This window comes from Ixodes scapularis, unplaced genomic scaffold (genome assembly GCF_016920785.2).
Source record: "Ixodes scapularis isolate PalLabHiFi unplaced genomic scaffold, ASM1692078v2 PGA_scaffold7__128_contigs__length_106722199, whole genome shotgun sequence".
Taxonomy (NCBI): Eukaryota; Metazoa; Arthropoda; class Arachnida; order Ixodida; family Ixodidae; genus Ixodes; species Ixodes scapularis.
In genome coordinates, this window is record NW_024609882.1 from 21,785,570 (window position 1) to 21,812,309 (window position 26,740).

A 26,740-nucleotide genomic window follows, 5' to 3' on the forward strand; every position below is an offset into this window, starting at 1 on the left:
ATTCAAATCACTGATTCACAGGCGGAAGGAGACGTGTATTTTTTTTATAAAAAAACAACAAAAAAACATGTTTTTATCTTTCTATTTTTTTTTACTTTTTTATATAGCACGTATAAAAACACGCGATAGAAGCAGCAAAAACGCCCACTCACTGTCACTCGTGTATTGTGTTTGTGCCCGGTGCGTGTGTGTGTTGTGAAAGTTCTATTGTGCCGCATTTAAGTTCGCTTCGTTAAAAACAGTAAAAACGCTTTTTTTTTTGTAGAGTTTTAAACGTTTTTAACAAACATACCGCATTTAAGTTCGCTTCGTTAAAAACAGTAAAAACGCTTTTTTGTTGTTGTTTTTTTGTAGAGTTTTTAACGTTTTTAACAACCATACACGCGAACGAGACACCGCACCCGGTAGCCCCATCTATCGGACTCCCGGCGCACCAGCCCCAACTCCCTCTCCTTTCGGAAAGGGCAAGATGCCAAAAAGGCAGAGCAAAACGCCTCGGCGGCAAGTCAGCCGGCCGGCAAAAAAAGCGGTGCGCTGGGCATCTCTCGCAGTCCGACGCGCCGGTCCGGGGAGCTTCGCAGGATTTCTCCGCGCGAAAAAAGAAGTCTACCGTCAGAATCAGTCAGTGCGCGCTCGCAGAACCCGCGTCAGTCACTTCCCGTCAAGTGTCCTCTCTCCAAGTCTCTTGAAGCCCTTAGAACCTTCCACCGTTTGTGCGTGTGTGCGTGTGTGTGTTATTTCGTACGGGAACTTTATACGATCCTTGGGGTTGCTCCTTAAATTTATTTTCGTGATGTTAGTTTTGAGGATAGTGACGGTTTATCGGTTTCGGGTCCGCGGCGGGGGCAACCGAGCTTCTGGTGCGAATTCGGCCAGCCAAAAACGAGTGATGTGAAGACAGGTTTGACCAGCGCCTGTTGTTTTTAGTGATTTCGCTAAAAGATTTTATATTGAAGAAGAAAAGAAAAAAAAATCTTGCGATTTCGTGGGACTTCGTTATGGTAAAGACGCGATCGAACTGGATGGCCGACGGTGTCCTGTTACTCACGGTCCTTGCCACAGTATGCTTCCTGGTGGTAAGTTTTGTTTTTCTCCTTCCTCTAAATTATCTAAGGGATTTTAAGTGTTTTTACTCCGCGAGTAAGTTAGTCTTGTTTACGTGTTTGTGTGCCGCGCTTTTGTAACAGTCGGCGATTTTTGTTTCAAGAAATACTCGTGGAACGTTCGACGGGTGAGCCCGGATGAAGGCGGGATTTGTCCATTCGTTTATTCACGAGATTGCATTTAGCGCACCGCGCAAATTACCACGTGACTGCGACATTTAACTGCACACATCCTTGGGTATACTGTGAGAAAACTGTGTCAACACAACTTATCCCTCAAAAAAGCGCTTGTTTAAGTGCGTGTCTGTGCGTGTGTGCGTGTGCGTGTGCGTGTGCGTGTGTGTGTGTGTGTTTGTGTTAAATTTTCCCGATAATTTTGTCTACACTTGGGGTCAACTTTCTGTGGCGTTTCTGAAGACGTTAGCAGTGCCCGTGCAATTCTCGTTGTCTGTGACATTTGTTGTAAATGTAGCCAGCGGCGGCGGAACAGAGGGTGGGGAAGGTGCCATCATCGATTTGTAGGGTTCTGTGTTTTCTGATAAATCCGAAAAACACTCGTCAGTAAATTGTACGTCAACTCAGATTTATCCGAAAAACTCAAAATTTAGAGGTCAAAACGACCAAATAAAAGTCCCCCCAAAAAAGGCGGTGTTTTAGAAATCAACTGTATGGAGAGCACAGGGTCAGTGGTCCTGAGGAGATTCAACTCCAGTTTACTTTGAAATCTCGAACGACTGGCAATTGCCTTTTAGCGCGTCAAGGATCTTCCAGGGCGACGGATCATGGTACCTGGACTTCATTTATTTTGTTTTTGAAATCTCAAACTACTGACAATTGTGTTCCCAATTTTTTTTTTAATTTAAAGCACTACATAAACTTTAAATCTTAAAGAATTGGGAATCTAACAAAAATAAACTCCGATAAACCCCGAATTTTCGGCGAAAAATACCTAAGTTCCGAAAAACATCTTCCGAATTTCATGAGAGATTAACTCCGAAAACACGGAATCCTACCGATATGTCAAAATTTTAGTTTAAACAATAGGAGGAGAAAGTAAAATATCGCCCCCCCCCCCCCTGCCTTCCCCTCTCCCGAATAGTACCGACGTACGCCTTCTAAATTCGGCATTTACGTTCACGTTTACTTTCGGTTGTGATGGGTATTGTTAAAAAGTGGTTACCTGCTCATATACTATTGGCAGTAGTACGATGACGCGGCATCGCTGACTCGATCTTTGTCGTATAAACTATACGGCGAGAAATCGAGGGAGAGGGGGAGAGTGCGCCCGGACGTCAGGGCACCGAATTCTGGTTGAAAGGATTCGTTGAGAGACGTAAAGCTGCTCTTGTCTCTCTACTCGCTGTTCGAAGGGTGAGCAGATTACAAAGGCAGTTCGTCCACCCCAATCAAATACTGTTTTCTAGCAAAAAAAAAAAAAAAAAAAAAAAAATATATATATATATATATATATATATATATATATATATATATATATATATATATATATATATATATATATATATATGGTGGAGAGTTTTAGGTACAAAATTGGAGGTGTATTGCCTGACGGCTCAGCCCCTTCGCGGCTTAGTGCTGATAGGGTACGCGCTCCTCCAAAAGCACAGAGACACGCAAGAGCTTGTCGTCTCTGCATGGTTTATCGACCGCGTAGAAAGACTCCTCATTATGATCACAGAGGGCATTCACTGGACGCCATATTGGAGTGTGCTGTTTAGAGCGCACGCTCAGAACGAGCCTGCTGAGTCCGGCAATCTCGATGGTGCAGAATTACAAGGGCGAACTGTGGAAGCTCGCTGTCAGCACGCGCACGGCAGCCGCGCGTCAAAGCTATATGGCCGCCAGTGAATAGCCCCTATAGTGATTGACAGGTTAAGAATCGCGGGGCGTGGCTTATAATTATGTACTCGCTTCGCGATTGGTTCTCGGACGTTCTCATCGGCGAATGCCGCGAGTCCATTGGATGTGGGATGATGATTAGATGCTCGGGACACACCCTGCTGCGCTTCTTGCGTTGTCCATGAGATTTCGTGGGGTTTAACATTTTCCAGAGTAAAATATACATATAAACAAACGTGCACACCGTACAAGACGAAGAACATTCAGACAGCGCTGCTGTGCAAGCGTATACCACCTTGAGGTAATGTAATTACCGGTTATTCAATTTCCCAAATTCCTACCGCGCAGACAAAGGCGCAGGCGCGTGAGCCTATGCATGCCTCACATGATGATGTCGAACACCGTTGTATCCACCATGCTGGGGGTTGACCAACACCACCTAGACAGAAGGCCTCCGCATGGTTTCCTCTTCCTCTATGAAACGTCATCACAGTCGGATCGCGCTCGGTCGGCTATTGGACCCGAGTCCGACCTTCGACGCGCTGATTGGCCACGAGCCGCAGCCGAACACTGACGCAGCACTCGTGCCCAATCTCTTGCCTCGATCGATCCGACTATGATGACGCGTGTGGAGGCCTTCTGTCTAGGTGGTGTTGGGTTGACTCGACAGCCCTTCGCAGCGAGAACAATGGTGAACTGCGCCGCGCTTGGCTGTAGCAATTACTACGTATACCGACGATCGTTTCCTCGGCATGCCCCGCGAGACAGAGTAGCCGGCAACTTAGAGAAAGTGCGAGCGGCAGGAAAGGGATGGGCGGCCGCGGGTTACCGAGTCTGCGGGACGCATTTCATAGCGGCGAGCGACAGCAGTTTTCTACCGTTGTTTACGTTCGCGCACGCCTTTGCGTCGGCTTTTGCCTTTTCGTGGTGTAGATTCCCTTTGCCTTTCGCTACATCACGCCGTTTCCAGGCTTCGAGCGCACCATCGGGGCTCCCAGCCGAGTACGGGCGAGTGTCGCGTCGTGAGCCCGACCAGACGGCGATCGGTCGGCGGTGGCCCCCGTGTGCAAGCTCGCCGAGACGTGCCGCCGCCGGGGCATCGGTTTGTGCCGTCCGCGAGACGGTAACCTTTGCAAGGAGCGAAAGTATGCGGGCCAGCCGGTTAGGAAACGTTATAATATAAACCCCGCCACAAGGAGAGTTGTCTCGTCCGTTATTTGATGTATCCTTGTCTCAGAGTTTAGATTATGACGAGAACCTTGCGTTTTTTACCAGCATTTCGCAAAATCGTAAAAATTTTTTTCTACAAGCGTCTCCTAGAGGCGTTCATCAGATTTTAAGGCACGCAATTAAGCTTTTTTATTTGTTATTATTAATTTTTTTGGGGCGGCACGACAGTGCTTTGCTTTAAAACTTCGTCGGCGGCATATTGAAACTAATTCTGCTCGTAGCGCAATCGCACCAATGCCGAACGCACGTACTGGCTGAACGCCATCATCGTAAGCTCGGCACGTTTTTCCAAGCTCACATGTAACACAGCTAGGTACCTTTGTTGAAAATGTGGTGCATGTCAGCGCATGTCCGGGCAGTTAGCGGCATCCTACGCTTCGATATGCACATCCACGCCGTGTGAAGTCCGCCACCAGCATGGTGCAGGGTCCCGTCCTTTCCTAGCGTGACGTCATGTGCAAAAGATGTATAGCTCGGTGAAATGTTTGGCAAAGTGACAATCTCGCACTATTGTCTTTGTCAGTATTGCAGAAGTTGGGGTATACATACACTAAATATGGCGCACGTTCCAGACCCCGGGTTAGCAGTTGGCAGACGCGGCCTACGTACCTAACATTTCCCCTAAGCAGTGCCTCTATTAGTCTATACGGTCTATACAATGGATGGATGGATGGATGGATACTAATGGCTGTGTACCCTTTATAACAAGTGGCAGCCTGCGCCATCTACACTTCACAACATGGCAGCGCGCTGCTGCCCTCTAAAACGTCCCACCCTCCGTTAAACGTGAACGTTATGCGCTCCCCGGGGGTGAGGGAGTCAAAACAGAAAGGCTCCGCGAGCTTCCGGCTTTCTGTATGATGCTCGGAGGCTTCGAGTGACCTGCTCGATCGTTCAACCCATAATCAATCAATCGGCTTTCTTTTGGAGCGACGGCCGTCTTCCCGGTAATCTCTCACGTAAACATGGCCTCGTCCATCCGTCACCTACGTCACGTTTACTCTCGACGGAGTTCTTTCCTTCCTCTTTTTCGGTCACCGTAGGTTACGCAGATACTCGCCGAGTGTGTGCGAGTGCGTTGTGCTCCCGTCAGGGACTACAGACGCGCTATCTAATCGACATGACAGTCTGCTCTACGTGTCTCGACGGCGCCGTGCACTTTCTAGAATAATCCGGTTTTTGTATAGCTGACGGGTCGTTGTCTTCATCACCTTGTTGACGTGACTTCCTGTAGAGAACATTCCGGTGTTTAAGTGATCCTCGAGCACCACGGTCTTGTGGCAACGGCCATCTTAACCCCTGTCACAAATCAACTCTCTCCGTCATAAATGTTTCTCACCTTTCGTATAAAAACAAAAGCTCAGATCATTAAAAAAAAACAAAAAAACTCTACGCATTATACAGTTTCTATGCACACATATATAGTGAGGGTTCTACCAACGTGTTCAAATCGATGCCAGCAATTGCTGTGCCAAGCAAATTAAAAAAGAAGAAGAAGAAGCGCTTAGCATTAGGTTTGCTCGCAAAACGTCAACAAATTCAGGGTTGATGGACGTACTTTGCGCGAGGTTGTAAGCGCGAACACGATTTGGGAAATTGTAACATTTTACTTCCGGAGACTATCGGCGAGCATCAAATTTACCGCTTAGGGGGAGGGCTCCAAAAAAAAGAACTTTCCATTAGACTAGTAGTTTTGATTAGAGCCCTTTAATACAAAAAAATAAATAAAAATAAAACAGTGGATTGCTCGTTCGCGCTAACATTGTTAGCGCGAACTAACGCTGCTCACACTCAAACTCCGTGAGAATGTGACGCTATAGCGGCTGGAATAAAAAGCGAAAGTTTTGAGAAAATGACGCCATTTTGATCAAAATATAATTGAGAAAACACGAAATTTCTTAATGAGCCGTCGTCCAGCTAAGCCTAATATCGTCAAAAGTAGAAATGACACCGTAAACGCCTCTAAACAAAAATCAGGAAAAAAATTATCAGCAGGAAAGAAAACAATATCTTCTTTCTTGATAAGATTTTTTTTTTTTTTTAAATAGGTGTTACATGTTTTTACTGTGTCATTTCGCGTTTTAAAGATATTAGGCTTAGGTGGACGTCGGCTCATAAAGACATTTTGTTTTTCTCCATTATCTTTTGATCCAGGTAACGTCACGTTCTCAAACTTTCGCGTTCTATCCCAACCACCAGCGTCACATCCCCGCGGAGTTCGAGCTTCCTGCGACGCATATGTTTATTTACCCATGCCGAAAAACACGGTTCTCCTTTTTCGGAAACTCCCTTTATTATGCGACCGCGGCTTTCCCGTTCAGAAAAGGCTCGGTGACACTGTGGCTCCGTTCAACGCTCCGCTGAGGCAGCAAACGCCCTGCTTGTCTTTTCGCGAGACACATGCACTGACTTCCTACGGCGTGAAATGATTTTTACTCTCATTAACCTCCATCATCGTCCGTGTACTCTCTTTTTCACTTGATATTCATCTTGCCACTCTTTTGGTTCTCCAGTGCAGTCATCTATAGCCACTAGCCAGCGAAAGAGCGAGAACGGCAGGACATTTCTTTCATATATGCCCTAGCTGCCTCCACGCGCGCGCTCGTTGTGTAAATTCTGCCGTGTCTGGGCTGCGCGTGCTCACGAGTCGCTCATCTGTCATAGGAAGCTTGCGTCAGAGGTGGGACCACCGAAAGACCTCCCTGCCGTCCTCATCCTGTCAGTGACCATGGAGAATAACTTCTTCGCCTTTCAGTCATCCTTGCTTTCTCCCATAACATTAAGTTTGTGTCCTGGGAAACCGTTGACGACATTCGCAAGGTCCGAGTGTTTACAAGGTCAGTCTGAAATCCAGTGAAAGAAGAGACGGGTGTCCGAACGGCACCGCCTGGCCATGGAGCAAGCGTGGCTACGGTTCACTCGCATTTCCGACAAGCTCCGTGAGATGGCGCAGCATGTAAGGGGCCAATCGAGGAGCCGCCCCTATTCGCGAACACGTCTACGAGGCCGCGCGTCGCGCGATCGCGCCTGCTTTGGTTACCCTTGTTCTTCAGACACCTCGCATTTATTCTACCGTGATCATGAAAACATCATCTACCCTGTATTTGATGATGATGATGGTGGTGGTGATGATGATGATGGGTATGATGATGATAGAAATGTTGTTTATTCAGATAAAAATAGATACACTTCGGTTCTCTTCACTAAAGGAATCTCCCTCTCGCTTTCTGTTTCTCTCTCATATACTTTCCCCACAACTTGATATTTCCAGGCTTCTGCTGGTGGGTGCGTCAGCGAGAACGTTATTTTTTTTTTTGCATTCATGGTCACCACACTTTAGGGAGCTTTCGTACACCGTTTTCAGACCTCCGCTATAGGCCCAAGCTCTATAAAGGCTTGTTCACACATGTAGCGGAGCGCTACAAGCGTAGCGCTGACCTCGCGCTAAGCGCGTGCTGACGGGAGCGTTCACCAGCTTTGTGTGGCACCGTCAATACTATTGTTCATGGCAGACAATAAGTAGCAGACGACACGTGAGAAGCGCTACATTAGAGCTTCGCTGCATGTGTGAACCGGCCTTTACGCAGACGCCGCTACTGCGCATCCGCCAGCCTTGCCTGCAGAGTTTCTGTCTCGTAGCGGGTTGCCAAAAAGCGTTGCGAAACGGCGGAAACGACCTACGAAAATTCCTTGTTGACACGGTTCCCTGGTGTGTCGTTAACGACGTTTCCCATGTTTATGTGCTTCCGCTAAAACGCGAAGCAATGCATTCACCGGTCGCGCTAAACAAGCAATTTCATGTCCTCGCGTGGCACACTGCTGTATGCTGTGGCAGCACAGCTGGGGTGGATCCTAAAACCAAATGATCTATCTGGCCCTGGCGTCCCCTTCTTCGTGCGTCATCGGAGACCTCGTCCTCTGCAGCAACCAGGCCTCTTTATCGCGCGAAGATAAATGGAGGGCGATCTAGATGCCTTTGTGTACCATTTTACGACGCCAGGTGATCTTTAGGAGCGCGTGGAATGTGCACCGCTGCGCGCGACACTGTTTACTGTCGTAGCGCGCTCGGGAATTCAGACTTTTCCCTAAGGTTCCCAGGCACCAATGTAGCCAAGCGCCAAGGAGCAAGCTGCAGTACGCTGCGCATGTTAGCGTCACCTGACCTAACCTAACGTAACCCAACCGAACCGAGCTTAGCCTAACCTAACCTAACCTAACCTAACCTAAGCTAACCTTACCGAACCGAACCGTACCAAACATAAATTTGAAATCTAAAATAAATGGCGGATTGAATGTCTGCTCGTCAGTGCCTTATTATATATATATATATATGTATATATGTAAATTGTTAAAAAAAGAAGTATGAAAAAAAGCTGGTGGAGTGTTAATCTTCAGCAACATCTTTTCGCACTTAATGTTTAGTTAATTTTTTTTTGTCTTCTATTTTCTTTGTCAGCACAAAGTGTGTAGGTTTAGTTTGATCATATAAATAATATGAACATGTGTATTAGAATCAATAGCACAGATAAAGCTGCAGCAAAAACCGGTTGTTCACTCCTAAGATGGCGGTGTATCTTGACTTTAATAAGCTCTTTCTTTTTTTTTTCAACATCATTTTCCGACAGAATGAGGATAGCAGGACGTACGCGTGTCTTTCGAACCCCCGGCCTCCAGCGTGCTCTCCATGCCTTCCACCGTGCTTTGTCTGCGCCTTCGAGGTGCACGAGACGTTGAAGCGTTGCCGAAGGCAGGAAGCTCGCGCTGGAGGCGGGACAACCGAAGCTCCTCCCTGCCGTTCTGACCCAGACGATCATCAGACATAGCGTGCAAAGCCTGACTCTTCTGCCAGATAGGGCATTTCACTCTAAAAGATGCTTGTGCGTCTACTTTCACGCACAAAACTCGGAGAGCCAATCACCGCAACTTACGGAGGCAGCTCAGCGAATGACAATGCCGAAACATATGTTTAGACCGAAAAACGCAGTCTGAGTTGTGACATTGAGCAATGCAAAACGTCACGCTTGCATTGCTTAATGTCACAACTCAGACTGCGTTTTTCGGTCTAAACATATGTTTCGGCATTGTCATTCGCTGAGCTGCCTCCGTAAGTTGCGGTGATTGGCTTTCCGAGTGTTGTACGGGAAAGTAGACACAAGGACTTTTTTTTAGAGTGAATTGTGCAACGAACGTTTATAGCTTTCCGGCCTTGAACAAAACGAAGCAACGCCTATAACACTGTCCTGGGTGATAATGCAACTAAACAAAATCAGTTTTTGGTAACGCAAGCAATCTTATGCAACACCGCTTTTTCATAATTTTGTTTTATATAATCATATCTGTGTAAAAAAAAAAAAAAAGCACAAACACACATTCAGTTGCGTTTTCTTTTCTTTTTCTTTTTTGCTAGCATAAGGAGAGGAAAGGCGCGTTTCCATATATACCTTTTGCTAGATTTCCCAGGCAGCAAAGAACATGCTGCGAGTGTGATTACATGCGCTTCCCCTGCTGGCGTCTGTACTAAAGCGAAAATCTAAAACAAAGGGCGCTTAAAAGCGCAATCTGCGTCGCCTTGTTTTGATTATTAACGTGAAACGTTCTTTGGCTAGATGCTCAACCTTTCGTGAAGCCTGAGAAGCGAAGCCTGCATGATAAGCGTGGCCGCTAGGCTCGACGCTGATTGGTTAACGGGGGAGGTACGTCATGGAATCAGAGGGGTGGGCGAGGAGGAGCTCGACCACCTGTGCGCAACGAGGTAGGAGGAGCTCGAGAATATGGAGGGCTCAGCAAGATCGCCAGGTTTATCAGCCCTGCGCACGTGAAACTCGGAGTATCGCTAAACATTTGTGATGCCAGAAAGTTTCACGTACACAACATAATTGCCTAGCAATTTGCCGTGCGTTTTTACTTTTATATAGACGCTTTACACACGCGCCAAATTACAGCCGCCATTGCTGACCTTCTCTTGTCTTACCGAGATGCCGAGCAACTGAAACGGTAGTTGACGATCCTCTACAAAGGCCGATGCTTTAGAAAAGGACATAGTTGAATCTAATATGGAAATAACCTGGACTGCTTTGGTAATGATGAAGTGAAATAAACGAAATAAGAGGAAACAAAAACCGAAGGTCAGTTATGGCGGCGTTCATGCACAGTTGCTGCAAAGCGTCTATAGAAAAGCCGAGCGCGTGCAGAGCGTGTACCCACATTCCCAGCATGCTCCTTGATGCTCGAGTAATTTGGCAAAAGTTCTCTTCGGGCGAATAATTCACGCTATAGCCCTCCTCCGTAACATTGGATAAAATCGAGTGAATTACGTCACAGGGTCTTTTCGTCGTCTGCTTTTTCGAGTTGGTACGGCCACATGTCGCCAGCGCAGTTTTTTGGAAGAAGATAGTTTTTTTGCTTTGTTTTTTTTTTTCAGCTAGTTTTGAGCAGTAATAGAGAACCGACGTTTTGTATGAGTGCTCTGGTAGGTTATTCTAAACTCCGGGATTTGTGTTGGGGCTGATTCTAAACGTGTACTGGCCCACAGAACGTAGGCGTGTCGTTATCGTTGCGCGTGTGTTTTCAAACGTTGGAGTTCATTAAATTAACATCATATTCGAGGCTCTGGTATAATTCGGCAATAGGCAGAATGTTTAAAGTTGCACCTCTATGAGATTTCTTAACGGCGGAGATTTTGAGAAAGTGTAAAAACACGGGCGGGCTGGTGAAGAACTTCCATAACCGAAAACACAAATCGATAAAAAAAAAAACTAACAACACAACAACAAATTTTGTTTTTTCTGTTGTCTTATCGTTCCGTGTCTCCGTTTACTATGGAAGGAAATTCTAATCCGTATAAATCGGTTTGCTCAAACGAGGAAAGTGTGGCTTCCGCATAGCGTTGCATCAGAATGACGCCTTGTCCCAATTATTTCTGCGCGCAGCGAAGCGGTCGCGAAACGTCACGCGTGTCTGTCCAGCCAAATTAAATGATGTAACTTATCACCGGCGGACAACTTGTTGCCTTTTTAATCCAGTCAAGCGACCGGTTTAAACCGGACAAGGCTGAAATAATAATCAAATAATACGATCGCTTCCGCAAAACGAAGCATTTTATTTCATCAGAAAACAACCACGCATAGGTACGCATTATCTTAGAGCAGGGGTCTCCAAACTCCGGCCCGTGGCCGCTTCTACCAACACAAAAAATAAACGTACGTACAAAATATTAAAAAAAAAAAAAACGCGAACGAAGATATTAGGGACTTTTAGTAAACCATTACCGTGTTCCGTCTACCAAACTACCGGACGATGCTCCGGTAGTGCGGCACGCGGTATACTGTATCGGTATGCTAAAAATTCCTATTAAAAAGAACGAGAGGAACACCGCCTCGAAACGCGGGCTCTTTCGCCATATTATTTACATTGAGCATTACTATTCGTAGTCCCCCGTTTCATATCTGCGTAACCATGTTCAAATATTTGCGCTCGCACGTATATCGATCGTGCATTGTGTCATGTGTCCCAACCATTGCATATTGTCATAGTCAGATCTACACTTTTATTAGTCTTGTGCCCCGTATAAATGTGCCATGTTCCTATGCGCTTCGATTTATTCACGCTGCGTTTTCTGGGTCACAATTTATTTTGCAATGTCATAATTAGCGACACGTTACATTTAAAATCACGTATATGTGTTCATCCACCTCACATTCATTTTTAAAAATTATTATTCTAATTTATTATATTGTATTTAAATGCTTATATAGAAGTGACTTACTGAGTATTCCCTCCTTTATATAATCTTAATTAGTTTCCAGCCTTAGAGACTGCTAAAAACTTTCGAATCAGGCCCCTTAGCCAAAACGTTTCGTTGACCTTGTCTTGGAGAATACTTTTCCTTCGAGTGATCTTCTTCAGTGAATGGCATGTCGTTTCGTGAAAACGTACGGTTGTTTCATTTAACGACGTTTGAGAGATATAATAATCTTGATTTTGTTGTGTCCACAAACAACACATAGCCTAAATCCTTTTATCCCGAGGTTTATGGAAGCGTTCTCCGCATGCTATAACTGAACACTCGCTGGAATCGGTACACAGATGATAAAGGAGTAAAAACGTAGGCAACCTGAGGAATAACATCCATGCTTCACCCAGATTGTGAAAGAAAAAAGAAAAAAAAAAAGAGTTTTTGTGGCATACCTAGGCATAGCTATTATTCAAAAGTCTCTAACGCATGCCCTCGCACGAAATACACAACCCACATTGGCCTTTATTTTTTTGCTTTATGTTTTTCTTTTTGTTTAACGATATTGGTGGTGGCCAAGACGAGAGTCAACTGCTTTGCAGGCTGTATAAGTAAACCAGACGAACAACAACAACAGCAACATTAAATCGTAGGTATAAACAGCAATAACACACGATGTAAATGAGTTACGGGCTTGAGTTGGGCTAGTTAATGCATTACTATGATAGAACCAGCTGGAATTTAAAAGACAAAAAACGTTAAAAAAAAAAGACAGAAAGAGAAGAGACAGAGATAAAGATACTGCTGACGCAGATACCATCAGTATCGCTATCTTCGTATTTCTTTTCTACCTCTGTTTTTCTACGTTTTTTCGGCTCCAAAATTTTATACCCCTGTCAGACGGGCTAGTTTAGTGTCACTACAAGCGAGTGCACTTCGCCCTTAGTGTCATTTCTGTAGTGTGCCACACGGCCGCTTTCTGAGGAACACACTTGGCTTGGAGTGAGTTTGACGAACTCACTTCGCTCGATCGAGTGCGTGGAATCAATAGGAAGTATTCACTGGCCGCCATAACTGTGTGCGCGACTGCTGAGCGCGTGCTGTCGGCGAGCTTCCCCGGTTCTTTTGCAACGTGCATTCCGCACCATCAAGATTGCCGGTCTTAGCAGCAAATGTGAGTTCCTTGTGAGCATGCGCTCTAAACATCGCCCTCAACTATGGCGTCCAGTGAATACTCCCTATAGGAGTGTTTCAAGAGTAAAGCATAACATCATAGAAACCAAAAAGGTGGCGTAAGTTTTATTTTATAAAGAAATAGAAATTCGTGAAAGAGAGGACACGTAGAAGAGTGGCATTGCAAAAATAGTGGGGTAAACTTGGAGTTTAGGCTGATCTGGAACCAAGATTAGCGCAGCGTGAATTGATAAAAGACGACGATAAAAGTCAGTCATTCAACGGCTATCTTGGTTGGTTAGCAGAGAATGTTGAAGCCTACTTTTGTTTCAGCATGTAACTATTCGAGACAACAGGATAATTATGATCTAATTTGGAAGTTTCAGGGCCTCCTCGTAGACTTCCATGGAACGAAGCGGAACGCCAAAGTTGGATATGCTTCGTTCTTTATCTTGGCTTGCGATGATCGATGAGAATCATGGATTATTCGTGCACAAAAAAAAAAAAAAAAAGGTATCTTTAAAGTCTAAAGATACCTTTTTTTTTTTTTTTTTTTTTTTTTGTGCGCGAGTAAATTTTTATTGTTTTCCTCAAAAGTTGTGCTAGCATTCTCCAAACTCCCGTAAAATCAAATCTTAAAAAAAAAAGAATTGCATTGGCAGGTAATATTTTATTTACGTTCTTATTTGAAGCTGAAAAGTGGTCATTTCGGCCTCCTACTAGCAATTTTGCTGTCAGCCACAGTCTGATCCGAAGCCAATCCAGAAAAAAATATCCAAGCATTTTTTTTATGAAGGCCAAGACAAAAAAAAATAATAATAAAATGTCACCAAATCAAATAAATACGCATAAACATCCAGTAAAACGAGTAAGCAGTTTAGTCCTTGGAGTTCATTTTAACGAAGAGAAGTTAATCAATTGCGCTAGAAAATGCAGCAAAAGATACAATACTCGTCAAACTGCAGGGCAACTCGCTCCACTCGCAAACGGCAAGCAGACAAAGACAAAACAAATTAAAACGTACGTTTTTACAACGAAACTCACTAATCAGTTTTAGAGCGAAATGTTTAGAACGAACACTGGAGCGAATTGTTTGCAACGAATTTGGAACGAATCTTCCAAAATCTAGTTGCAGATCATTTACTCGCATTGTCACATGGTGCACACATGGCTTGCGTGTGACGTCATTTCCATCGTGTTTGTGGTCCTTCCTACTTGTTCGTGCAGGAACAAAAAAAAAAAAAAAAGAAATCGTTGGTGCGAATTTTGTGAGGCAGAGCGTTGGCTCTCAGCAGCAGTGCCACTGATGTAACGTCGATCCAAGCAATTTGTTATCCGCCGAAGTAAGCCCGAGAAAGTTTTGGAACGCAGTTTTAATTAATGATCCCGGGGCACTACCTCGTTGTCTCGTTTGTTCTTGTCACTTGATGCATTGAGAGGCCCCGGAACTCTACGCGTCTCTGCTCCTTCGCACACTTTCAGTTGACGCCTCACTGACATCAACAATTAAGGCTGGCGGGTAATTTTTCTCTGCGTGGGGAAGGCTTAAAAGTCCTCTAACGTCCAAAATATAGTCTAAAAAAACTTTTTATTTTCCGCGAGATGCGCTCGTTTTTAGGGCCGACCTACAAAAAGTTGCTTCTGCAGCGTAGAAAATCTTTCTCGCCACCCTTCACGTTTTCCCCTCTCCCAGTGCTATCTTGACGGCGGTGGACTCGTCTTGTTGCTGCCTCTCGGGGTTAGATAAGTCGGGTTATGCTCTCGGTTTATTCAGCCCCAAAGAGGCAGCAATGGTGGACACTGAGTAGTGAGTGAACACTAAAGCCGGGGTCCATACTGCTTACACATCATACAAAAGGACTGTCTGCACACGGACTCGAACGCGAGTCACCGCGAGATGCGTACTTCGAATGCCGCCGGGCAATGAATTCAAGGAGAAAACTTGGCACGTGGCATTCGAACCACGGATATTTCGCTGATTCATCTTTGCAGACTGTCGTTTGTATGATGTATGTGCAGTGTGACCCCGGCTTAAGAGTGGACCCTGAGTAATGAATTCCTTGCTGCGGGGCAACACCTCCTACACTGGTCGTCAGATCACGAAAAAAAGGAGGTTTTGCGCAATATCAATGCGCTGCGCGAAGTAGTTCTTCCGAGATTTGGTTGTCGAAGGAAAAAGCGATAATTTTGGCTTTTGAAACGTGTACCTCTCGGCAAGAAAACATAAAGCTGATCTAAGATGCACCTACATGTACCTTAATTCAACACTGGAAGGGTAAAATTAGTAACCTTCCGCTAGGAGCCGGACTTTTTTTTTTACTACGATTTTCGAGGTGAATACGAGATTAGACAACAAGGCGTTAGTGAAAAGATTGTAAGTGCGGAGACGAGCTGGTGGTAGCTAATGATGTCGTCATTTTTTTTTTTTTTAGTTTGATACGTTCTTTTTTGACTGTGTTCCTTCGACTAAAAGTTAGTTTCCTTTTCTGCACCAAACTCTCAAGTGTTAAACGACATGAAGGCCTTATTGCTTGATTCGTGACGTCCCCTACTCGAGGCCAGCGTGGGACAGGGATTGGACACGAGTGTAACGCGTCAGGGTTCGACTGGGACTCGTGTTATTGCTGATTGAACCCGAATCCCAGCCGAACGCTGACGCAGCACTCCTGTCCAATCAGTGGCCCGCGCTGGCTTCTGGAAGTTGACGTCACTGGGTCAAGTACTCAGGCCTTGTTACCTAGGAACGAGGAAACCGGCACGGAGCAGCGTAACTTCAGAGATTCCAGCAGGGCCGGCTTACTAGAACATCGTTTCATCTGTGACCGGGTGAAAGAAAGCACTGCAAAGGCTGGGGCGAGTGAGCGTCTCGAGACACGCGGTTTGAGTCTCGCTCAGCCCGTGCGCTGGCTTTGGCAGTGCTTCCTTTCCCCCAGTCTCATCCGAGACGTGCTTTCTAGTAGTGCCACTAAATAAGCTACGCTTCAGAGTAACGTCACTTGGCCATATTGTGTCTTAAAATCAAGGTTGCCAGTTATCTGAAGCTTTATCTGAAATAACAGGAAACGCTTTTCCGCCCTCCACAAATGTTTAAACCGTTCGCGACAGAGCAAAGCGATATTACATGACCTTCCTAACACCGAATCTAATGCTGAGGAAGTCGCACTTTTGAATCATGACGATCGGCAGTTGCGTCCGCTCTGCATACGAGCCAAAATGGCGACGCCCACAACAATGTCGGGGAACGGAGTGCCGATACTCTAAGCGCAGCTCATTTAGTGGCTCTAGTTTCTAGCAAGCTGGCCCAGATCTCACATGAGTTCTTCGCTCCCGACAACTATACATTCAGGTTTAAGTCAACATGATTTTGTGTGTGTGTGTGTGCGCGCGTGTGCGTGTGTGTGTGTGTGTGTGTGTGTGTTTCGGCAGTCATAAAATTACGTTTGGTTTTAATCTTATTAGTCTTTCGAATAATAAAGTACCTCCTCAGACAAGTCGTTACTTCAAAAATATAATCCGAGTTCTGTGTAATTATTGCACGCCACTAAGAATAAAAAATGGACGTTCCGAGCTGCAGCTAATTCTTACCAAACGGTTTGATATACTAAAAAAAAAAAAAGATTTTTTTAGTTGCAATTACATTTTGTTTTTAATATTGGATCCTTTGGCCCGTATTTTCGTAAAACTAAGGCATGCATCATTACCTTGTCAGATACCATGTAACCACGTAAATACCGGTTAAAAAGCTATGCAGAAAGAGAGTCGTCTGCTTCTTTTGCAGGGGTTGCAGTGACGTCAGAAGGACGCCGAGTTCTGATTGGTTGTGAGTGAAGGATAGTGGGTAGACCTCAAAACAAGCTGCCTTGAGGTCTACCCACTCTGCTTCAATCAGAGCCAATCAGAGCTCGGCGTTAGTCTGACGTCACCACAACCCCTGCAAAAGAAGCAGACGAACTTGCGCATAGAAGAGAGAGAGAGAAGGATAAGTGATCGCACACACAACTCATTCGCTAGCGTTCTGTGCCCCTCAGCCTCAACTTACTCATTTTTAGCTTTCTTGTTTGTAAAGGCCCGTTCACACTCCTGCGACCGGGTAAGACCGAGAGAGAGACCAGACCGGTTTTTAAGCCTCTTGCGATGTCTTGGACCAGCTCCGCTGCAGCGCATCCGGTCCTAAAAAGTCGCAAAAGGCTTAAAAACCGGTCTGGTCTCTCTCTCGGTCTTACCCGGTCGCAAGAGTGTGAACGGCGCTTTAGGGTTGTGACCATGTCGCTTTTCCGTTCAAACTGGGAATGGGAACGATTTACAGTGTTTTTCTTTTTCATCGACCAGATGCCGAAGTTTCAGAGCTTTTCCGTAATTTGATTCATAACGTATAAACAATTTGCGGAAATTTTCAATGGGGAATATTGCAGCCCGCGATGCCCACGAATACAGGGAGGTGACGGGCGTCAGCTACCGCGGGAAACGGGTCACATTTATATCCATTCAAACTTTCATAAAATCTTCTATAACTTTTGAACCAGATACCGGCTAGCTCTGAAACATTGGGATTTGGTCCGGACCGCTATAGCCCTACTTTTGGGCAGAGACTTGAAAGTTCAGCAATAACTTTTACAAAAAATAAAAGAAAAACGGTAAGGTTTTTTTGGGGGACACTCTGTATATATGCGTATCATAGATGCAGCTGACCTCTCGGCGAATCAGCGTGGCGGAAGCAGACGGCCAAGCGTCCCCCGAAGTACACACTACACGAGATGTTTTATCCGCGGCTATGTTTGCCCTGCCGAGTGCTTTTTACGCAAGTGTTCCCGATAAGCCCGCGCTCATCGCACAATGACAGACGGCCCGACATATCGTACCGGAGGTGTCGCAATCTGAGACGCCGCCATTTTTAGGCTGGGTCACTTCCAGTATAATTGTCCGACACATCGCGACGCCCCAATTATAACACTTCGCGGAACCCATATTCACCGGACAAAACATACAAGTTAACCCTCCCCAAAAGTGGAGTGAACGTGGAGAAGCACAAGATTAAGCCTCTTTAAGTCTTATAGAGTTGATTCTTTTTTATTTGCGAACAATGATTTTTAAACATGTATGAAGAAAATATTAGAAACATAATGGGGGGAAATCAAAATTAACGACTCCCCAGATTTTAAGCACAGGCCATCTGGGATTAGCAGCGTTCATCATATGGCTTTTATTTTTTTTACTCTCTCTGCATAAGTGGAGGGGGAAAGGGATTATTTCTTGGCCCATATTTTTTTTTTTCTTTTGTCGTCTCTTAAACCTACATGCATAATATTTGAGTATGATGAATCAATCGCCTTGGTGGTTTGTTCACTTCGTCTAGGTTCTCGTCTTTGTTTTTTGGTGCGGTTACTTTTTAAAGATACATCAATCACCTCAAGACATATTTGCGGAAAGTTTAACTGCTCTCAAATCATGGCTTTATTTATACGATTTTTTCTTCAAGTTACGCTCAAATAACGTTCGAAAACGCCCCGTGTAGCCCCGAGCAAAGTTCTTGGCACAAGACTCAGGCTCCAACCTGCCCATATACTTTGTATATTTCGTTGAATATGCACACCGAGAACGTCTGAAGTGGGTCTTATCGTCTGCTATCTCGAGGAGCGATTTTTGGAAGCGCGTCCGCTGGTCGCTGTCGCTCCAAAGTTCGGGAGAAGCACACACAACACGCGCTGCGAAGTTCTTGAACTTTCGATACGGGAGCGTGTGCGGCAAGTTTCCAATCGTCTGTTGACTGATGACTCGCGAAGGAGGCGGTCCGACGCGTACCGTACAGCACCGAAGCTTCCCAATCTTTCGGCGCTATCGTCTTCATTCAGTTGTGAGTTCGAGCAAAGCAAAACGTTACAAAGCTAAGTTCGGCAACAGCGGTGCAAATAACTACGTATTTTCATTCAGACTTCGTTATAAAAAAAACTTGTCAATGAACCTAAGGGTTTTCCATACCTTTTATCTCGTGAGGTATTGGGCTGAAGGAAAGTATAAGGATTGTTTTAGAGCGCAGCTCTTAAGCGCCCGTTTCCGGCTTGAGCGGCGTTGCCGTCGGCGTCGGCGTTGGCGTAACTGGGCGTTGCATTATGGGACATTTACCATATTGACATCACACGTGACGTCACGAGGGTCACGAGTGCCGTCACTCGTGACATCACCGCACGTTGCATTGTGGGTAAATTTCCCAGCTAAATTTAGTGAAAAACTTTCCCCGTTAAATATAGCGGAAAAAAACTCCGCGCTAAATTTAGGGAGAAAATTCCCCGCTAAATTTAGCGGGGAATTGGCGACACCCGGTATTAACCCGCTATTTGGGACATCCGGTAGTAACGTTGACCTCAAGCTTGGCTGTTATCGTAATTGCGCGGTTGCCTTCTCCTGCCGCTCTACGGGAGGAAAGAAAGTTGAAAGTTCGAACGAAATGAGACAAATACACCGAGAACGATTAAACTTTTTACAAAGGCGTCTCTAGATGGTGCACTTATCGTACTCAAATTTTGTTAACGTAGGTGCCTAAAAAAATAATAATAATAATAATAATTTTTTCTTCTTTTATCCGCAGTAGGAAAAAAGGAGCAAACCGTCGGTTTTGCACTGCTACTCGGATATTATACAAAAAATCTTGAAAGCTCTCTTACAGATGAACACCCTAAAGGCCCGTTCACACTCTTGTGACCGAGTACGACCGAGAAAGACTTCTTGGAACCGGATGCGCTGAGCGGAGCTGGTCCTAAGAGATCGCAAGAGGCTTAAAAACCGGTTTGGTCTCTCTCGGTCGTACTCGGTTGCAAGAGTGTGAACGGGCCTTAAAGCTGATCCAGAAGATCCAATCGTGCCTGGTACGCAATGCGAGTATAGCAGCATCAACAAGACGGTTTTCCTCTCCCTTTTCTCCCGTTGCATAGAAAATACTGTTTTTTTTTTCTCTCACTTTCTCCAAGAACCTGCATTCACCACAAAATTTCGGTATAGTAAATGTACCACTTAAAGACATCTTTCTGAAAAGTTTCCGTGTTCCCCGTTCATTTGTCTAGTTATACAATTTCACAATCTTTCTTTTTTCTTTTCTTTTTTTTTTTAGGACCGTGTAGCGTTTGCGATTACTATATTTATGTTGCCTTCTGATTACTTTCCGATGCGGCTAAGACGCTTTTTGGAACACTTGCTCACCGTACAGTGTATGAACTTCGAGTTTTTTTGTTTCTTTTTTTTTTCTATCGGAAGTTAGTAACAAAGCCGGCGAAATTATGCACAACTTGCAGCGTCGCAAAACAACGCTGGCAGTCTTTCGACTTCATGCGATCGCGTTGGCGCGTATCTCCGAGATGAATGCCTTCTGTAGCCAGCTGGCGACAGCGCTTCCGATGGACGCTTGTTTACCCAGCGTGGTATAGGCCCATAAACAGGAGGGTGGGCAGAACGCGCTATCGGTCTCCGCTGTCGCGCTATCAGCGGAACGCCCTTCGGGGTATTAATGTTTCGAGTGGCTGTGGCGATAAAGGTGAGCGATGTATTGCTGCGCTGCTGTTACGTGTGGCCCCTCTCCTCGACCCGCCTTTCACGTGAACTGAAAAGAAACAAAAACACGACTTCCGCGACCGCGCTTCTAGCAGTTGGAAGCTATGGGTCTATAGGAGGTATTCACTGGACGCCATATTTGAGGGCGATGTTTAGAGCGCATGCTCAGAACGAGCTCCCATTAATAGCCTGCTAAGACCGGCAACCTCGATGGTGCTAAATGCACGCTCCAAAAGGACTGCGGAAGCTCGTCGTCAGCACGCGCTCAGCAGCAGCGCACACGGATATGGCCGCCCAGTGAATACTGTCTGTGTATTATAGCGCCGAGATGTTTCGGTGGCGCCCTCTTATGGTTGCCCTCCGTGACGTCACGACTGGGATTTGCCTCGCCGTGACGTCATCAGTTGTTATCCTGGCTACTTACCATCGGGTGCGACGACGAGTTCGATGGTGTGTTTAAAAAGCACAGTAGAAGCTAGGAACCATCGCAATCCGAAACTAACACCGTCAACGTTGACAATCTGACAGTGCTCATATGCCCATGGTTTGTCCAATCGTGGAAAGCTGACCGCAGCGACGCTTTTGGTCGCGCACATCGCTAATAGTGCGGTTCGGTGCACGGGCTTTTCGGTGCACGGACCATTTCGGTGCACGGCCAATCCAAATCGCGAGTTTTTGTTTTAGTATTCTCTAAACGTAATAAGCACTAGTTTAGCTAGAAATTTATTCATTGGCAGTTTATATTCTTCTGGACTTGTCATCTATTTACGACCTAAGTGATTCTGTTAGGCGCAGTACATCCCTGCGGGAAGATTGGAGACGATGGACGTTATGGTTTGTTTGTCGGTGTCTCTTTTCCAACTTGCGCACAAGTCGCCTATTTACGCCTTGGTTCGATGGAAGCGTTATCGGCGTCTTCTGAAAAGGTATCGACTTTGTTATTGGTAATCGTGTACGAACGGAACGGGGTTGAAAATTACCCGAGTAAAATATTAGGAGATTCATCGAACTTTGAGACGTTTTTTTGTGTTTTTTTTTTCTTCCACGAAGTTTCCTATTTTTTACCATACTGTCGGGTCATTTTCAACATTATCAACATTTACCTGCTAGCCTGCACACTCACCGTATTTTCGTAAAGCTTGAGAAGTTGTCTTTTGTATGATAGCTCAGAACGCTTTGGAACATCTACAAATGTGCGCCTACCACGCAATCGTACGCACAACATCGATTGTTTAGCACACTTGACCGAAGAAATTACAGTTCTTCCTATGTTACAAAACGTGTGACGTGTGACTTATATTCCCGTCATGCGTCGCACGTTTTGTAATATAAATCAAGACATAAAACACGTTATCAACGTTTTTTACCAAGCATGGTGCTAACACTCTGCATATAAGCTATTTATTAAAAAAAAACGAAATATGTAAAAAAAAAAAAAAAAGAAGAAACGTTTCTCCGTACAGTTTAGGCCACATCTCTTATCTGTTGGAAATGCCGCCGAGAAGTCCATTCAATAGGGGTACATAAAGCTGCGGGCCCTCGATGTGAAGCTGTTCGATGCGAAGCCACAGCACAGATATTTTCGGCAAATGATTGCAGATCGGTCTACTAAAACTCAGAGGCAACAATGACCACAACTGATGGCTCAGTTGAACAGACAATAAAAAAGGAAAGAACCGTGCTTACAAACAAAACATTGACATCAAGGGGGTTTGTTTGCGGTGGGGCTAGTGACGACCCCGCCCCATCTTCAGAATGACAACTATGTTCCTTCTTTGATCGGCGTCACTCTAAAAAAAAGCCCGTGCGTCTCCTTTCCCGCACAACACTCGGAGAGCCAGTCACCGCAACTTACGGAGGCAGCTAATCGAATGACGATGCGGAAACATATGTTGAGACCAGTGGTTCTCAACCATTGATGTTTCGCGGACCCCTTGTGCATTGACGGAAGTAATGGAGGACCCCATTCGTGGTGAGAGGAGATAAAAGGTACAAGTTAAATTTAATACTAATTCAATAAATGAATATAACTTATGGCTATTATAAAGTAGACCTCTCTTGTTCACATACACACAAAAAAACTCGTCCGAAAACTGAAACCTTTCTTCTCGACCTGAAAAAAGACAACTTTTATTGCCGAGCTTGACTGATGAGGCAGGGCTTCGAGGACCCCTAGAATGCCTTCGCGGACCCCAAAGGGTCCGCGGACCCCTATTTGAGAACCACTGGTTTAGACCAAAAAACGCAGCCTGAATTGTGACATTAAGCAATGCAAGCGTGACATTTTGCATTGCTTAATGTCACAACTCAGACTGCGTTTTTAAGCATATGTTTCGGCATTGTCATTGGCTGAGCTGTCTCCGTAGGTTGCGGGGATTGGCTCTCCGAGTGTTGTGCGGGAAAGAAGACGCACGGGCTTTTTTTAGAGTGTGGTTGTTCCAAACCCCGAACCACTTCGTTTCATTTGGAAGCCCTTCACAATTACAACAATGATCTTAACATCCTTTGTAAACTCGCAAGAAAAAAAAAAAAAGAAAAACTATGAGATGATGGTTGGCCAAAACCTTTTCGTCGGACAGTACCGTTCCCGACCCGCGGTGTTACGGAAACGTTCTTTATTTTGCATTTTTAAGCTATTAAGCAAGAAAAGAAAAGAAAAAAAAAAAGAACGTAGTGACGTCAGAATTGTCTTATGATATGCGTTTTTGTTATTTACTTTGTTCCGTAATGTTGTGTGTATTCGTGACTCCAGCAAGGCGTACGGAACCTAGTGGGGAAAACGCTGAGCTCTGCCAGAACAGGTCCGTTCGCGAGTTCCGCTATACTCTCCCGTGGCACGAGAATGGCAGCAACGACAGGGCCGCTGAGAAAACCGCGACTCGTCATGGCCCGACCAGGGTGTAAGATAGACAGGCGGGGAAACGGCCCATAGAAACCTACCGCAGTGCCGTGACCCGATTGTGTACTCGTCTGCTTGCGGGTGGCTTGCGGGTACCCCCGATTTGCGACAGATGGCGCTGCGGCGAGAAGAAAAAAAATTGGAATCGAATTTGCATGGAACTCTATGGGAGAGTGCGCAAAATAAACTGAGAGCACGACAGTCCTCCATTGAAAATCCACGAGAAACCTTCTCTGTCAGTTTAACCGGTCGCCAGCGTTCGCCCACCCGGAGTGAAAGTTCGCGGTGCTCCACATAGATGGCGCCACAGAAAAAGAGAAAACCAAGGGGGACACAATCCGGTCGCTCATTTGGCTCTCGTTTCCCCACCTGTCTATCTTACACCCTGGGCCCGACGCTATACGTGCGCCGCTACACTGAGCAAGACACTAATGCGTGAAACCATACCTCCTATATACTGACAAAGCCTGGCAGATCGCCCCGAGAAGTGGCCGCCGAAATGGAAAAGGTGGAGCGCGGCAGACAACGGATGAGAGGCGAGCCACGTGACTGGCGCCCCGCTGCGGCTAGACGTCGAAACACACTTCTCCCGAGCCAAGAAGTATGTTTCGGGTCCTCGCCGCTGCAAAAGCTGTGCGCTGGCGTCCAGGTTCCCCGTGAAATGGCTCTTTGATGCTCTGTGGTACCAGATCCTCGCTCTCCAAATCTGCGACCGGGCACTCTATGTCTCCGTCGTCGAACTAACTGCCAGGCCTTGTGAGAATAGACTAGAGGAGGCTTTAGTAAAACTGAAACGTCACGCTTGTTTATTTCCAGTTTCGTTGTTCACTAACCTCCTTCCGTATGATAAAGCGATAACGATCGAGTGCTTTTCGGGGAAAGTGGACTCGTAAGCATTTATCTGGAGCGTAGTCGGCATTACGATCAAAAGGCTTCAACGGATGCGAAACTCTTGCCGGTGGAGTTTTACTATATACATCTTGCAAAAAAACTTCCACGTATTTCTCTTACCTTCGTTGTGTTTGATGGCGCATTCTTGAAGTGCAGGAATTTGAATTTGAATGGCTCGACCTTGACGTTCTTGAATGGGAGGGGAAGGGGGGGGGGGGGGGGGCGAACATGTGAACGCTTGGTGGATCATGCAAGCGATTTAACATAATAAGCAGACCGGGGAGTGGGTGGGGAACCTACCGTCACGCTTGGTGTATGGCGGTGGTTGTCAAATTTATGCCGTCTCTAGCGCTTCTCCGCGGCAGTTCTTTGAAATGAAGTGTGTGGGGGCAGGCATGTTTTGCACGCGTTAGCTATTTCTTGTTTCTTTCCTGTTTGTTTTTGTTGTGTGTGTTGTGAGTTTGTTTTGGGGGTATGATTGCATGCCGCGATGCGGTGCACATGTTGCGCCGTTTTTAATTTGAAGTAACGTAAAAATAATAAAAAGGAAGGGGCTGCGATACTTTTAAACCCTGCAGACGACGACACTAAACTTCCAAATAAAATAAAAAAAAGCATTTGAGAAAGTTGACAGAAACTCTGTTTATCATGGTTATGTTTTTTTTTTTTTTCTTGCAAGTGAAGTGTGTGTATGCGCAACAAACTAGACAGTCATTTATATTTATTTCCAGAAGAGCATACGTTCCTCGTGTTATTTTTTATTCTTTCACTTTCATTTATGTAGAACACTAAAAAGCTCATACCACGAGCTTGACGTTTGATTTGCGCCCACTCTCGCATAAATGGGGCACACGATGGAACCACGCGCTCGCGCCAATTTCGCGAGAGTATAGTTGTGAGCCTCCATGTCTTTGCTCGTGTAAACAAGCCCGTGCAATTTCAAGCTTGGCAAAGCTATGATCACGCGCAAGCTGCACGTGCTTCCACTCATGGGGTACCAGTCGAGGCGCCATGCTTGACATTTAAAGTATACTCTATCTTGGTGAAAACATGTTCAGTCGACGTCGGAGAAATGTTATTTTAAAATACGAACTGATAGTTCAGTTTTGTGAACCACGGTTTTAGAGCAGGATATTGTGAGTACAACTATAAACAGACGCATATTAGACGTTAGATGTTTAGACAGTGTGAGTTTAGTCTGCCAGAGTATGAAGACACTATTGGCGACGTGCGCGACCGAAAGCGTCGCTGTGGTCGGCCTTCCACGATTGGCCCAAAAGCTGACTATGACGTCGGAAAGGGTATACCAGCGACGGAAATAAGAGGAATGAAAGAACTTTAATTTCGACGGTGTTGGCAGTGTTGCTTTGAGAGCGCAATGATTTCAGGCTTCCACCATGCTATTTACAAACACCATCGAACTTGTTGTCCGCAAGGTAATGACGTCACTAGGGGGAACGATAGGAGGGCGCCAATAAAACATCTCGCCGCTAATACTCTATTTCACCTATATGATGTACCGCAGAAAAGTCTACAAGCGCGAGCTCCTTGCTCTGGGGCACATCTCGGCGGCACAAGCTCTCGTGCATTAAATGCAGGTGCCAACGCTATAAGCTCGCGCTTCTAGTCTTCGCTGGGGGTGAAACGGAGTATAGCTATTGCACGCCGTAGAATCGAGATTTAACCAGTGCGGTACGACTGCTAGCCCGTAGTTTTTAACGTGCATCAGGCAGTATAGGCCTCCTGCGTTGCCCAGGGGGTGCTGCGAAAAGGGACTTGTTAGGACTTGTTTTGGGTAGTACAAATTTTAGCGTCTCAAACTGTCACGCATGCAGAAGCGTGCCTGCTCTGGTGCGGAGCGCGAGATCGCGATGAAAATACAAAAAAACAACAAAAATTCGAACGCCGACAAAGCTAAAACACTAAGAGCGTGAGCCAAGAGATGCCGTTTCACGCGTTCCAAAGTAGACATGAAAATGTAAACAAAATGAAAGCGTCTCGACACAGGTGTTCTGACGTCACCACCCAGATATAAGAGACGCGTGCCCTAGCGGTGGTGTCATGAATTTGGCACTTTCGATTGTCTTGCAACGTTGAGTCAGGCCCATTTCTGGCGTCCAAAGGTGTTTTTTCGTTCTTCAGCACCACACGAAATTAAAAAAAAAGATTAACCAACGTTCCATAAGTAGTGCGAGGCTCAATCAGGTGAGGTTGTACTACCCAAAATGAGGGCGCTACAGCTGTTCAAAGCTTCAGCGCAGGAGGCCTATAGGGATACATTACCGCACACCGGGACAATGCCCATCCAGACCGAAA

General features: G+C 45.7%; 1 protein-coding gene across 1 annotated transcript in view; it reads left to right on the forward strand.

The window, feature by feature from the left end:
• Positions 1–498: 498 nt before the first annotated feature.
• The window catches only part of LOC115314433, a 69,132-nt gene continuing 42,890 nt past the window's right edge, over positions 499–26,740 (forward strand). Inside the window, exon 1 of the mRNA XM_040223176.3 lies at positions 499–1,076. Within this exon, the coding sequence (XP_040079110.1) occupies positions 999–1,076 (78 nt within the window). The 5' untranslated portion in view covers positions 499–998. The remainder of the gene's footprint in view (positions 1,077–26,740) is intronic.